This window comes from Nyctereutes procyonoides, unplaced genomic scaffold, assembly GCF_905146905.1.
Source record: "Nyctereutes procyonoides isolate TBG_1078 unplaced genomic scaffold, NYPRO_anot_genome, whole genome shotgun sequence".
In the NCBI taxonomy this organism is placed as follows: Eukaryota; Metazoa; Chordata; class Mammalia; order Carnivora; family Canidae; genus Nyctereutes; species Nyctereutes procyonoides.
In genome coordinates this window covers 4,798,411-4,814,132 of record NW_026575129.1, presented here as the reverse complement: position 1 = coordinate 4,814,132, position 15,722 = coordinate 4,798,411, and the positions used below count along the sequence as shown (strand labels likewise).

The following is a 15,722-nucleotide window of genomic DNA, read 5'->3' as shown; positions in this document are numbered from 1 at the left end:
TATGAGCTTTTAAGAAAACTTTCCAATGTTTCAAAATTTTGTTCTGAAATTTAAAAAAATTTTTAAGGTAAGTTAATATAATTATGAACATCTAGAACCTTCGTGACATACCAAGGCTGTCTAGTCAACTTATTTGGTAAAATTCTATCTTAGAATTTTAAAAGTATATCAGAACAAAAACAGTCCCCTTAAATCAATTTTGATTTTAATGATATCCCTGAAATTCTTATTTTATATTTAGTACATTTGAACCTATGTGATTTAACTTATTATTCTAAAACTTACCTTTATATTCTGCACCCAATCTCAACATTAAACGCATAGGAAAAACCTTTGCCCAGGGAATTTCTAGCTTCTGAATAAGAATTCCACAAAGAAAAGGATTACTTGGTAATAGCAGATCATCAAGTTTCTGAAAAGTAGGTGTAATAAACAGAAATCCTCCATGATCCTTGCTACTGAGAAAACTCTCAGTAAAAGTAATATTGTCCAAATTTTCTATGTATTTTCCTGGAAATAAAATCATGAATAAAAAAGATTTTAAGTTGTTTTAAAAGGCATTCTGAGTTTGAATGTCTCAGTATAAACTTTCTTAAATAACAGCGATATGGAATTTTTTTTATTTCCACTCTTGAAGAAGCATCTATTGAGTAACTTGTATGCACAAAGCTCAGTTATTCCTGGAAGTTGGAAATGGTGAACAAAAATTTAAAAATTGTTCTAACCATGGGTGGTTTTAAATTTTTCCCTTTACTGCATGACCATGTGAAAATTCATCATGTCCACCTCAATCTTATAAAGATATGTATATAGACAAGTATAAAAAAAAATCAAGGCAGCAAATATATTTCCTTTTTTAAAATTTAAAAAACTGTAAGATAGTAATTACATAAAATGCTAGATTTAAGGAGACTGAAAATAACGACTAAAATCTTTTAAGAAATCAGCAATCTATTCACAAAATAAATCTTTAATACAGTTAGCATAGCCAAAAGCATAAATGACTTTAATTTATCCATTCCCCAGTCTGCATAGTTCAAAATAAAATGCTACACCTTTCAGAGCATCCTTATAGATGGTGATAAACAGTTTGAAGATGTCCTTTGGGATAGTAACTTCATTTGGCAAACATAGTAACAGAATAATAATTTCTGCCTGTCCCAAGCCATGCAATCCATTGGTTGAGAAGTACCAATATTTGTCTGAGGAATCTGAAGCGATAAAAGCATACAACTATAAATGTCAACTTCTAAGAACCAGAGAAACTAATATAGTTGTCCTTTGTATGAAGCACAACTTTTCAAATTCCTTATTTTCCTAAAATTCTCTTCACAAAAAAGCTTGAAACTGATTCATATAAGATTAATGTAAAAAAGAGAAAGGATGAAAGACTATCTTATTGGAGTCAATAAATAACACTAAAATAAAAATAAACTAAAAGATGCATTAATATGCTGAAACGTAGTGGGTAAGAATCAAGTTTGTTTCAGAGAATGAAAAGCTGAGAGATTGATGAGTACTGAGGATTATTTACTTCCTTACTTTTAATTAGGTCACATGTCACTTACTTTAAAACTGTCTTTATTGCTACTGAATCAGGATTCCTGTTTAATTACCAAATTTCAATTTATCTAAAAGCTATATGCAATACAGTCCACTGTATCATAAGCATCAGGTACAGCTAGGAGCCCATAACCGTAACCTAGGACTGAACTTGAAGGATACTAGTAAAAATCTTTAAGCTTTCAAGTCCCAATGAATATAAATTTGCAAAATCTATATTCAAATGTGGCTGATAAATCAGCATCCAGTGCTGCTTACTTTTCATGGCTACCAGTCAAAATTTAATTAAATTCAGAAATCCTACACACCACTTAGGCAAAGAAAAATCAATCATTACTTACAAAATACTAACTTGACATTCACCAGTAGATTAGCATTTAGGACAAATGTAACAGGATGAAAACGTTTGCCTTCAAGAAGCAAAATGATCTGCTCATGAGATGGGCGTTCCTCTACTACAGGCACTAAATCATGAAAGTAACATATTAGTTAGGATATGACTTCCTGTTAAATATGTTTACAATAAAAAAAAGATTTATAAATCTATCAATGGCTTGATCAAATTTAATAACAAAAGCAAATCTATTTCATAAAAATCAGTCCATACTCTGGACAACTATTATATACTCATTTTTACTTTCCTACTTATATAAAGATAATTGTAATGCATATAAATTCTGAAATAATATATATAGTTATAGAAGATATGTTGATTAAATAGCATATTTATACAATTTTAGTCCCTATACAACTTTAAAACAAACATTTTTTGTGAAGTGGATTCCAGACTGCAAGCTACTCCAATTATAAATTCTGAAATTCACAACTCTTAAAGTAATCTAGACTCAAGTTGTATATACTGCTTGCTACCATACGCCCTTTGTCAGTGACCAAGTGTCAAAGAAAGATCTTAACAATCAACAGGAAAATATGTATGGCATGCAAAGTATAGGACTGAAGGCATTTCTGCCACTATAACTAGGCTCATGAAATAGCTCCCAGTGACAGAACAAATATCCTAAGCTTAATTCCTATATTATCATGCACAGAACACAATCATTTCAGGTTGCAGAATGCAGCATAATGCCAGGGGTGACAAGGATGTATCCTAGAGAACTACTCTGAAGTGGAAGCTAGCCACAGAATCTCCAACTTGGAAGGACCTTAGAGATCAAATAGGCTCTCATCTTTTACATAGGAAACTGAAGCCCAAAGAGATTAAATAACATGCTTCAAGTCACAGATGTATTAATAAGTAGCAGAGAAAGAACTAAAATTCTTGCTCTGGTGTCCAATCCAATACTCTCTTCTTTAGGCACTTTGCTCCTTAAAAAAAAAAAAAAAAAAAAGAGCAAGGAGGCTGGGAAAAAAATGATATGAAGTCAAAACTCTAATACAATGGAAATATTTTCAGGATTAAATATTTAATATAGGGACCCCTGGGTGGCTCAGTGGTTGAGCGTCTGCCTTTCACTCAGGGTGTGACCCGAGATCCTAGATGGAGTCCCACATCAGGCTCCCTGCATGGAGCCTGCTTCTCCCTCTGCCTGTGTCTCTGCCTCTCTCTGTCTCTCATGAATAAATAAATACAAATCTTAAAAGAATTTTTTTTTAAGTATATGAGTTTCCCTGTCAAACTAAACTTTTGCCTCATTCTAAATTAGGGACTCAAGATGAAATCAATGAGTCATATTCATTCACTTCGAAAGTAAAGATCTTTTTAGAATTTGGTTTCACATAATAAGACTTTTTGTAAAAGCTGAGGATACATGTCATGGTATATAGTCCAACCAAATCGCCTCAGCTTAAAAAAATACATTTCATATATCACAAAATTCACCAATGTTCTTTCAAAAGAAAAAAAAAAACCCTCTTTTTAAAATTTAAATAACTTATCCTACCTGATCCCTTTTCTCCAGATGGAACCAGAAGAGGTGGCAAACTGTCCTCATCATTAGGTAGAAGACTAATCTTATTGCAAACATTCTTGTCAATACCACACAGTAACCTATAATCTGAAGTACTAGCAACAGGTAAATTGCTGGGAACTAAGACACCAGTAGGACTAGGTGGTCCCTCAATTTCTGCAAAAACATCATCATTTGGCATAAAAGAACAAGAAGTAGGTAGCCCCTCAGTTCCTGTGTTTGTAGGCAGTTTTTCCACAGATGGAACCTGAGAAATAGGACTCTGAATTATCTCATTTCTTGTAATATCTTCTATCTCATTGTTTGCTTTTTCCACTGTAGTAGAATGGGCATGATCCACTGTATTTACTGTCTGTAAAATATGGAATTAAAAAAAAAAACTATTAGTTCATATTCTCTGTTCAACTGTGAAATGTTGAGCTCTATAGCCAAAGACACTTTTTTAAAAAAGATTTTATTTACTTATTTGAGAGAGTATGAGACAGAAAGAGAGAAAGAGAGAGAGAACGTACGTGAACAAGCAGGAGGGAGGGGTAGAGGGAGAAGCAGACTCCCCACCGAGCAGGAAGCCCGATATGGGACTCAATCCCAGGCCCTGGGGTCATGACCTGAGCTGAAGACAGACACCTAACTGAATGAGCACCTAGGTGCCCTAAAGATACTTTTGTAATAAGAGTAAAGAAAACTAAAATAGGCTCAGAAATTCTTCAAAAGCCACATTTGCCAAGAAATAGTACCATTTTGCTCCTTTAAATTCAGAAGAGTAAAGTTTAGCTTTATTATATGATATATTCAGGTAGTATTAATAACTTTAATTTTGTAGACTAGAGGGATGCCTGGGTGGCTCAGTGGTTGAGCATCTGCCTTCAGCTCAGGGTGTGATCCTGGGATCTGGGATTGAGTCCCACATCGGGCTCCTTGCAGAAAGCCTACTTTTCCCTCTGCTTCTCTCTGTCTCTGTGCCTCTCATGAACAAAGAAGTAAAATCTTTAAAAAAAATGTTATAGACTAGAAAAAGGAGGCAAGGAGAACTTCAGGATCCTGTATCATATCACACAGTAAGCAAACTAAGTTCAACCCAATTCTCCTCCTGACAACAGCCAAAAAGTCTTGTGTAGGGAAAGGTAGCAAGAGAGAGATCAGGGGAGAAGGCAGGGAGGGGAGTGGTTAGGAAGCAAGAATGATAGGTATATTCCTCAACAGTCATCACCAATAAGCAATACTTCAAGCTGGTTTCAATAAAGCACCCCCCCCCTTTTAATCTGGCCAAATCTGAGTTAGTATTAAATGAGAGGCATTTATGAACTCAAGTAAAATTTACTAGGCTGTTTAGAACTTTCATTTTGTTAAAATATCGATTGAGGATAGGTGCTAAGAAACATACCTGTGATAATTAGGGCTATTTGGAAATTCTAGCTCATGAACCCTTAGTGACAAACAACATGCATTTATATGGTATGTGAAACAGAGCAGGATACATACCAATCTTGTCTAATGCATACACCTAAGATAAACCAGGTAACTGGCACACAGCAGATGCTCAATAAATGTTTACTGAATAACAGCATTCCTACTTCATGTCTGAATACTTGTTTCTATGAATATTTTGCTACTTTACCACAAAAGTTCTTAGTGGGCTAGATTCTGTAGTACATACCTTTTATTTAACACCTAAAACATTTGTGTAAATGCAAACATAAATACCACTACCAGATATTTTACTGAATGTCTGAAAATCATTAAACAAATATTAGCCTAAATTATATTACTAAATCTCAGTTCTATTTCCCTATACTAAGGGTTCTTAAAATGTGAGTCAGTGTTTTCTAAAGTCGCCAAGACTTTAATAAAGGGAGTCAGTGAGGTCTTAAGATTTTCTTCATATAATTTAACCAAAAACAACATATCAAAACAGATTGAATGTAGAAGCAGATGTGAGAATTGTTTATTAAGCCAGATACCAAAGAATTTTGCAAAAAGTAAAATGGTATTATTCCTCTCACTAAACTTTGTTTTGAAATGTCTCATAAATATTTCCATGAATATAACTTAAATTAATTTTTTCACAATTTTAATTTAATTAAACAAATAAGTCTATTTATTTAGTTTTTAAATAGGCTCCATGCCCAGCATGGTGCCCAAATGCAGGGCTTGAACTCATAACCCTGAGATCAAGAGCTGGATACTCAACTGAGCCACCTAGACACCCCCACACAATTTTAATACAGTAATTATCACTAGATATAACCCACATAATCTATAGCTCTTTGAAGTTCTCAATAACTTTTAAGAGCATAAAGGGGTCCGGAGACCAGTAAGTTTGACAATTATTACCTTATTTTATTTTTTTATTTTGACAATCATTACCTTAAACCAACATCTAAAAAGGTAAAATCTAAAATATATTCACTACATCATATATTTCTCATTTTAGGAAGCTCGCAGCATTAACAAATAAGTACTCTAATAATCACACTACAAAATATATTTAAAAGAAAATGTTATTAAATTAACAGGTCGTTCTTTAGCTTCCTTACCAAGGGCATATCAGGTAAGAGAGGACTAATGTCTTCAGAACATCTTTTACTTCCAGATGATAACTTTGTTGTATCTGCAACTTCACCATTGGGCAGTATACCATCTGCGAACCATACTCTCTTCTGTTCTTTGGAGCTTAATCCTAGAATCAGTTTAAAAAGTAAAGTAGTACTTGAATTTGGTAATATTGCAATGATTTAATACTAAATCAGTTGGGAAATGTTTTCAAAACCTTTTTGCTATCCATTGGGAAGACCTGCCTTCTCAGGGCTGCAAAGGCCTACAGAAATACCCTTTTGTGATTCAGCTACCCAGAATGGAAGTTTTTTTCTAATTTATACAAAAGGCAGGAGTAACCCTAGGAATCATATACTGAGAAAGAGTGGATAATACAGGTTATATCTTTAGGACAGTCGGGGCAGATTTAAAGCCTGTATCACTAAGTGAAGAATGAATGAAATTTAAAGACTAAGGCACAAGGTGGAAAAATGTAGACTGGAGCATGGCAGATAAGCAAAGAAAAACATGGGAAGAACAGAAAAAAGTATAAAAAATCTAAAAAATAAAACAGGATCACTTGTGCATTTAAAAAAATTCTTTATTTAAAAGACGTCATTTCTTGGGACACCTGGGTGGCTCAGCGGTTGAGCGTCTGCCTTCGGCTCACGGTGTGAACCCTGGGCCCCGGGATTGAATCCCACATCAGGCTCCCTGCATGAAGCCTACTTCGCCCTCTGCCTGTGTCTCTGCCTCTCTCTGTCTCTCATGAATGAATAAAATCTTTAAAAAAATAAAAAATAGGTAATTTCTTAGTTTTAATTTACTTAATAAGAGAAGCATAATTTTTTTTATATGTGGGTATTGAATCTTACTAATATTAGTATTTTCCTCCTAAATTTGGAGGAAATAACTAGATATCAGCATAAATACGTGATCTCTTTTGTTACAAAGCATCCACAGAGGAAGGTTATGAAAATAGCTGCCAAATGGTTTTAGAACAATATAAAAAACAAAGGATCAACATCTATCTTCCAGAACATAATACAGGTAACACTGAGAAAACTGGAATTACACACAATTTTTGCAATATGGGTAGACATACTAAATAAGATATCTTTCATGTATTTGCAATGCTTTTATAATTTAATACTTTAGGATGTCAATATAAGAAAACATGTAAATATCTTTAAAGCAGATTTTTCATTTTAGAGCTGTAACATACAACCATATACGCTGAATCTCCTTATCTAAGCTATAATGACAAACAGAAAATGGCTGTATTAAGAGAGAAGTTGAAATCCAAAATAATTTTCAGAAGTATCTGAATTTGTCTCTGACATTTACAGTTATTTTCTAGCAAGTTAGAGACTAATAGTTTGTGCTTAAAAATTTTACACAGGCTTAGGGTGCTGAGGTGGCTCCATCAGTGAAGCAGCCAACTCTTGGTTTTGGCTCAGTTCACGATCTTGGGGTCCTGAGACAGAGCCACCTTGGACTTCACACTCAGCAGGAAATCTGCTTCAGGATTCTCTCTCTCCCTCTAACCGCGCCCCTCCGACTCTCTCACAGTTTAAAATAAACAAACAAAAAATAATAAAATAAAATAAACAAACAAACCTACCTTTTTTTTAAAAAAAAGTACACAGGCTTTATTCAACGTCCTAAACTACAGATTATAAAAAAGAACAGAGAACCCAAAGATTTTTGAGTAGATGTAAAGAGCTTTTTTTTTTTAAAGATTTTATTTATTTATTCATAGAGACACACAGAGAGAATGAGAGGCAGAGACACAGGCAGAGGGAGAAGCAGGCTCCATGCAGAGAGCCCGACGTGGGACTCGATCCAGGGTCTCCAGGATCACGCCCCAGGCTGCAGGCGGCACTAAACTGCTGTGCCACCAGGGCTGCCCTTTTTTTTTAAAAAAAAAGATTTTATTTATTCATTCATGAGAGACAGAGAGAGAGAAAGAGAGAGAGGCAGAGACAAGGCAGAGGGAGAAGCAGGCTCCATGCAGGGAGCCCGACGTGGGACTCGAACCCGGGTCTCCAGGATCATGCCCTGGGCCGAAGGCAGGCGCCAAACCGCTGAGCCACCCAGGGACCCCGTAAAGAGCTTTTTTATTATGGTAAAAAATATATATAGAAACAGGGTTTTTTTGTTTGTGTAGAAATAGATTTTTTTAAAAAAAGATTTTATTTATTCATGAGAGACACACAGAGAGAGGCAGAGACACAGACAGAGGGAGAAGGAGAAGGAGGCTCCAAACAGGGAGCCTGATCCCAGTACTGGATCCTAGGTCTCCAGGATCATGCCCTGGGCTGAAGGCAGACGCTCAACCACTGAGCCACCCATGTGTCCCAGAAACAGATTTTTTTTTTCCAGAAACAGATTTTTTTAATTTATTTTTTAAATATTTATTTATTTATTCAGTCAGAGAGAGCGAGAGAGAGGCAGAGACACAGGCAGAGGGAGAAGCAGGCTCCATGCAGGAAGCCTGATGTGGGACTCGATCCCGGGTCTCCAGGATCACACCCCGGGCTGCAGGCGGCGATAAACCGATGCACCACCAGGGCTGCCCAAGAAACAGATTTTTAAAGAAAGGGAGATACACCAGTTATTTACCTATCGTCTCTCAAACCCAAGCCCAGTCTTCTATAAGGTGCTCTTTGATGCAAGGGTGAAGTCTGGAAAGTGCAACTTCCAGACCCCCTTGCTGGTTGGCTCTGGTCATGTTCTGCCAATAGCACTGGTGGGAGAGTAGAAGGTGGGAGGAGAAGGAATTCTGTTCTAGTTCCTGCCAGGATCCTTGCAGCAGCAGCAGCAGCACTAGATATAGGTGCATGCCTTATAATTTTCAGTATTCCTAACATCAAGCCTGGAACACTCCTTCATTCAACTGAACACTAACCCCATGAACCCCCTTGATGGTTCCAACATTTGCCACTTGGTGTTCTCTCAGGAATCACACCAGTCACACCCCGAATCCCAGGTCCAAGAGTCAAATACCTCTTAGTATTCCTGCACTGAGTTCTAGATTATTGCCCTTCACCTTTCCTCATTCCAACCCTAGAAGTAGTGGTTTTTTACTGTGGTTAGTATCCCTGAGTCGCTTGAACATGCCCCTTTTGCTCTTCCAATCTTCTAACAAACATACATACTCTGCAGTCCCTGTACCAAATTCCTTGTAATATCTAGTCTGGTCTCTCTTTCCTCACTAGACCCTATCAAACTAGAAATTCCATAAAAAAAATGATCTTTAGTCTAAGAAACATTTTCTTCTAGTTACCTTCAACATTTGGTTGTTTAAGTGCTGAGATGGGTAAAGTTGTAGGTGAAGGTATACTGGATGTTTGAGTCTCCTGAAGAGGCTGGGTGGTGGCACATTCATCAAAATGATTAGATTTAAGATTAGAACCAGTTGGACTCATCATCCTTTCAAATGCCTGAGCTAGAAAGGGGGAAAAATATTAAAATACTTTTGAACTTCAAAGTAAATTATGATAAATTATCTATTTTTCAAGTTGGAGGAGAAAGAAATCAATGGCTAAGCAAGAAAAAGAAGTGGCACTTGGCAAAGATAATGTCCTTACTCCAGGTGGCAGCACCCCGCTTCAGTATAAGCTACTAATTAGTTATTTCAATATTATGTTTGGCATATGTTTACTAAAGAAAATAACTGTTATTTAATATGACTGTCTCTGTTTTTGTCCTTGTACTCCTACAATCTATTTTTAACATAGCTCAGAGTGATTCCATTAGGACATAAATCCTATCACATTATTTTTCTCTTTAAAATCTTTAAATGGCTTCTCAAGTGGAGTGAAGACTTCAATTGTTGTGCTCACAAGACCCTATGTACTCTACATCCGTACTTCCTCTACCTTCCCACTCAGCTCCTTGACCTCATCTCTCATTACAATCCCACTTGTTCATTATGATCCAGCCACCCAGACCTCCTGGTTCTTCAACAAGTCAAGCACTCCCCCTAGTTTAGGCTTTGCTTTTATTATTCTTTATGCCTACACTGTTCTTCCCATAAATACTCACATAGCTTTATTCTCTCACTTCTCACATGTCATATTATCATAAAGCCTTACTCTGCCTACCATTAAAAAAAATACTACCTGTTGGGACACCTGGGTGGCTCAGGGGTTGAGCGTCTGCCTTGGACTCAGGGCGTGATCCTGGAGTCCTTGGATTAAGTCCACATAGGGCTCCCTGCATGGAGCCTGCTTCTCCCTCTGCCTGTGTCTCTGTCTCTCTCTGTCTCTCATGAATAATAAATGAAATCTTAAAAAAAAATACTACCTCTTGCCACTAATCTGTTACTATTTATCCCTCTTACACTCTCTTTCACTTAGGATCACCAGCTGATATTCTCTTTGCTTACTGTCCATTTCTCCCCACATTCCTAAACTCCATGAGATCATAGGCTCCATGAGAAGAGGAGTATATTCTGTTCACAGCTGGAGCTCCAAAATGCAAAACAATGCTTGAAATTTGCTGAATGATTTTTCATCCAAATGGCATGGAACAGCACTGATAGCTCTCCCTTCATCCTTTCTCCAAACCAATCTGCTCTAAATGTTGCCACTGCTAAAGTAATCCTCCTCAAATGCCACTGAATCATAGCACTCTCATGAAATGGCTTCAACTCACCAAATAAAATCCATAATCTTACTCCAGGTTTTGAATAATGTCCAACTTGCTTTTGAGTAATGTCCAAATCTACCTATTGGCACTCACATTCAGGCTTTCCACAAACTTATATAGTCTCAGCACAACTTCCTCATTACCCATAATCTCTAATTAAACTATCTTTTCTTCAAATCTTTCATGGAGTTTGTCTTACAACCCTTGAGCCATCTTTCGCATCTTATTTAATAACATTATTTTAAATGATCACTCCTAACATCTTCAACCCTAAGGCTGATATTAAAATAACTTGTATTTGTTTTCTTGTGGTGTATAAATCAGTGTTAAATAGAACCATAAGTGAAAATACATGCTATAAGATATCATAACAGAATAAATAAAACAGATACCTAGATAAGCAAATTCATTTCAAGATATTTTCTTTGATAAACCAAAGCATGATCTCAATATCCTACTGAGTCTCTTTAATGGCTATATTTTCTCCTTTTCTGGAATCTTATAGTCCAAACTGTTCTAATGTTCACCCAAAAATCTGACCTGTCAACTCAAATAATGTTTCAAATCTTCATGGCTACTTTACTTTTTTTCCAAGTAGGAAAAGAGAATATACGGGAACTTGCTCTCATATGTTGTTCTCATTCTAGCAGGCTGTCTGGCTAAACAGCCTCAGCTGGCTTCTAGGCTACTGAAACAGCACAGGAAAAAACAACTAAAAAGTCTTAAACTAACCTCTTCATAAATAATGCTGGTTAGATGGAAATTTAAAAAGTTTACACTCTATTATCTTCCAGAGCAGAGGTCAACAGCAGGGAGAAAAGCAGCTTACCTCAGTCTAATAGACTCACATCAGAGCTTTTTGGAGAATTGCTGAAAAAATTTATCTTCATTCAAAAAAGAAAAATAAATTATTATCAGGTATTTATTCTCCTGGCTAACAGGAAGCAGCACCTGAGCTAGTTATACAGGTCTGATATTAAAAAGTCCCAAGTAATATTTGCTGGGAATTAAAGTGTCAACAAATCTTTGAAAATGCCAAGAAGTACTCAAAAAAAGAGCAAATGTGTATTTTAGAAAGAAAAACACCGTACAACACACAGACACACAAAGACAGACAGACAGACACACACACACACACACACACACACACACACACACACTGTGAGAACACAAGTAAGACGACCATGATTATTACTGATAATCATAGCTAAGCTAGGGAGCCAGAAATAAGGTGAAATACATACAAACTAAATCTAAAACTGGAGAAGGGAAAAACATATATGAGATAAACCTGTGCTAATACTATGACAGTCCTACGAATTTTATCTATAAAGCCATAAATATTACTACCTTATTTTGTATTCCCATCTTAGGTTATAATTTTCAAAAGGGTGGGAACTATTATTTTGCCTTAAGCTATTAATTTATAACACTGAATGCTACTTATCATTAAGAATTCTATAAAAGTTTAGATTAAGATGATAAAGATGACAATGATGATGACAAAACAAATAGGGAGATGAAATGCAGCATTCAGGGACTTGGTACCTGTTAAAAGTTAATGAACTGCCACTCCAGAAACTGAATGTTTCCTTTCCAAATTGGTAGTATTAATTGTGAGAGTAGAACAAAAAGAAGAGAAACCAAGCCATGGGATGTCCCACCTAAACCAGATAAGTCAACACTAGGTCCTCGCCTTAAGAAAATAAAGAAGTTTATCTTTGTCACAATCTGATTGTCTTTATGATATATTCAGTTACTGGAAGAAAATGTGTCAGGTTAATACTCACCTTTACTAATAGTCTCAAAGCAGACTACACACACTCTTGCTTCCTTTTCTAGATATTGTAGTTTACACTTCCTATTACAACAGACACCACAAAATACCTATAAAGAATAAAATACCAAATTTGTTTATACCTATGGGAGGCAGGAGGAGAGGAGGCCCAATATCTATTTTTCTGATTATACAAATAATTTTTCTACATTATAATCATAGACAGTTATTAAAATTATTATTTTTTATTTTACTTCAATGCAGTTTCTGCAATTTAAAATCATGTCTCTGACCAGAATTCCTTTAAATCAATCCTGTTAACTGGAAAATAACAAAAATTTTCTTTAATGAATAAGTTTATAATTTAAAAGCTTTCTGTAGTCCTTTATTCAAAACTTTTAAAAGAATGCTATTATTTTTCTAAAAGAGAGAAGAGTTGATGTAAGACCAACATAATACTGAAAAATGCTGAATAAAAAAAATGCAATGTTATTTCTATACCCTTAGAGTTTACAGACAAGATAGAATGCAATCAAGGTCTGCTTCAGCATTCTGAACCTTGTGGCAGTCAATTTGCTTCTTTTCCCCACAGTGTTTCCCTAGGTGTAGACTATAACACTAACTGCAGGGGAGTCTTGAAATTAATTCAATGACACAGGGAGTTATGACTGAATTTGGGATATCTCATGTGTCAATGTTAGAGGGATGAAGACATATTCTTAGATTTCACAAAAACTAGTAATTAGCATTCCTCATTTCCCAGTACATCATACTCCTGACAATGTGACATTTATACACCCTCAAGCAATCTGTAAAATGACAGTGCTTTATATATTTCCATCTAGGTGAAAAATGATTTTAAACTAACCAAAACTTTCAATCATCTATTAATCAGTTTTTTTTGTCACATTAAATTTCATTTATAATGTTTCAAAAGAATAAAAGACAAAGATTTTTTAACTTACTTTCCCACATGCTCGGCAATGATGTCGTCGTTTTGTGAAAGTAAATTTGACTTGGCAGTTCATACAGTTTGGAGCTTCTGAATCAGGAACCCAAGTAGGTTGTTTCTGGCCCAAAACGAGGCCTTCTTTGCAAGTGTTTGCAGGTAGAGATTCTTCATTCACAGTTACAAAAGTGGATCCACCTTCAAAATTACTTTCTATGTCAATGTAATTAGAGTTGAAGCTAACCTGAGGATCAGTTGTAGCATCGGGAGTACAAGTAGTTGGAACAATCGTATTTGCTATGCTGGGCTCACTTTCGGGCATATTTGGAACATCTGGTTTATTTGGTTCCTTTGAACCTCTTGGTCTTGATGGAATGTTAAACAATTGCTTTGGTCTGGCCCCTCCAACATGAATAGAAGACTGATTGTTAATATCAGAGACTGATAATTCATTTGTAATCTCAGATTTACTGTTAGATAACCCTTGTTCAACCAGAATTGTATTTTTTTCCCCTAAAGAAAGGCCACCATTTTCTGTTGTATTCTGTTTATCAATTGTTTCACATATCATATTAATACCAGGACTTTCTCCATTAGCTCCTGTTTCAGCATTGAAATACATATTATTGATGCTTCCATCATCTAGGCCTTTCATGTCTATCTGATTCGTTTGAGATTTTGAGTCATTTGCACTTTCTTCAAATGATTTTATGTTATTAGTCTGGAGATATTGTTCAGTCAGAAAGGCATCAAGTTCAGCATCACTAATTAATGCACCACTTTTCATGCCTTCATCAATATTAAAGTAATCTAAGTCTTGCCCATCGATATCATTGCTTGAAAAAGGGAAACCTTCACAAGAATCAGGAAACTCTGGTGCATTAGCCCCAGAAAGCTCCATTTGAGATTCTGTACCTGCAGAAGAATTTGTGTTACCAGGGTAATCCAAAGACTCAACTCTGATTATCATCTGGTTGGACTCTACCTTTCTATCTTCTACCTGTTCAATTATGTTTTTACATTTTTCCTGTTTCAAAAGATCATTTTCCTTTAATGGTTCCTCACCCAGAATAACACTCTTCTGTATTTCTTCATGTACTGCATCTTGTATGTTATCTTTATGTTCATTCTGTAGTAAACAATCACCATATGCTTTATTTTCAATTAATGATCCACACAAAGATCCAGGTACTGGAAGACAAGACAGTGAGGAGTATATCTCTTCATCTGAAACATGTAGAGTTGGAGAGGAATCTTGGATTACATCTTGATTATCTTTAAGATCCACATCTCTTGAGCCTTCTTTTGCAGCCTGTTTTATAAATACAGCAGTCCTATCTTCCTGAAAGGAAAAGTCAGGTAATTTGAAATTTTCATCTTTTGCATTTGAATCCTTTAAGTATAAATCCTCATTTTTTGGAAAACTGCAAGGCAAAGCACTTGTGTGGTCTCTTTCTTTTAAACATTCTGTGGCAGCTCTGACTGCCACATCTACTTCCTCTTTTACCAAACAGTTATTGGCTTTCTGTAATACACATGGCTGGTCCCTGTGCTGTAGGCTGTCTTTGGCATGAAACATTTTGGAACTTTGTTGAGTCAAAGCAGATGGCATGTTAAAATCAACAACTGGTTCTAACTGATTAGAGATCTCTTGATCTTTTAAATTCTCTTTTCCACTGTAATGACATGAATCTGAAGCTGTTGTATCTACTTTTATACCCAATTCTTCAGCTCCACTGACTGCTCTATTTTGTAATTCAGAGTTGACATCATTCTGTTCCTCTCTGACAGTATTATTACCACGGTCGGTTGGAGAAGCACAGAGAGTTTCTGACACTGAAGATAAATCCAATCCAATCAAAGAATCTGCACTAGACTTAAAATCATCTGGCAATAACTGTTTAATATCTTCTTCACTATTAGTTACATGAACTAAGTTACCCATGTCGCTTATCAGATCACAGACAGGTTTATTACATCGTCCTATAGAGAGAGGCTGGATTTCATCTGAAGTGCCACCATCCACAGAAGAAAGGAGATCAAGTCCTGTTACATTTTTTTCATTTTGTATGGAAGTTAGTCCCTCGAGTGTTTTGTTCAGGGAAATCTGATTTGTTTCATAGCATGTTTCTGATGAGGCACAACAATTAATGCATTGTTGATCCTTCTGTAGCAGTGAAGTCAGTTGTGAGGAAACCAACTCTGAAGAAACTGAACAGTGGTTAGAACCAAATGCATTTTGCTCATCTTGAAGATAGTCTTGTTCATCTAATTAAAACAGAGATATAATGTTATTCATGAAGGTCAAAGCAAA

General features: G+C 35.8%; 1 protein-coding gene across 3 annotated transcripts in view; it reads right to left on the bottom strand.

Moving 5' to 3' along the window:
* ZFYVE16 (zinc finger FYVE-type containing 16) overlaps positions 1–15,722 on the bottom strand; it is a 51,317-nt gene that overhangs the window by 20,142 nt on the left and 15,453 nt on the right. For all 3 annotated transcript variants that reach the window (XR_008666746.1, XM_055342247.1, XM_055342248.1), the window contains exons 3-10: positions 13,425–15,676; positions 12,473–12,569; positions 9,316–9,477; positions 6,029–6,171; positions 3,465–3,843; positions 1,905–2,027; positions 1,056–1,211; positions 286–510 (exon numbers count right to left, since the gene is read on the bottom strand). Coding sequence is in view for 2 of the 3 variants with exons in the window: in XM_055342247.1 (XP_055198222.1) it covers positions 286–510; positions 1,056–1,211; positions 1,905–2,027; positions 3,465–3,843; positions 6,029–6,171; positions 9,316–9,477; positions 12,473–12,569; positions 13,425–15,676 (3,537 nt within the window). In the remaining variant the exon portion in view is untranslated. The remainder of the gene's footprint in view (positions 1–285; positions 511–1,055; positions 1,212–1,904; positions 2,028–3,464; positions 3,844–6,028; positions 6,172–9,315; positions 9,478–12,472; positions 12,570–13,424; positions 15,677–15,722) is intronic.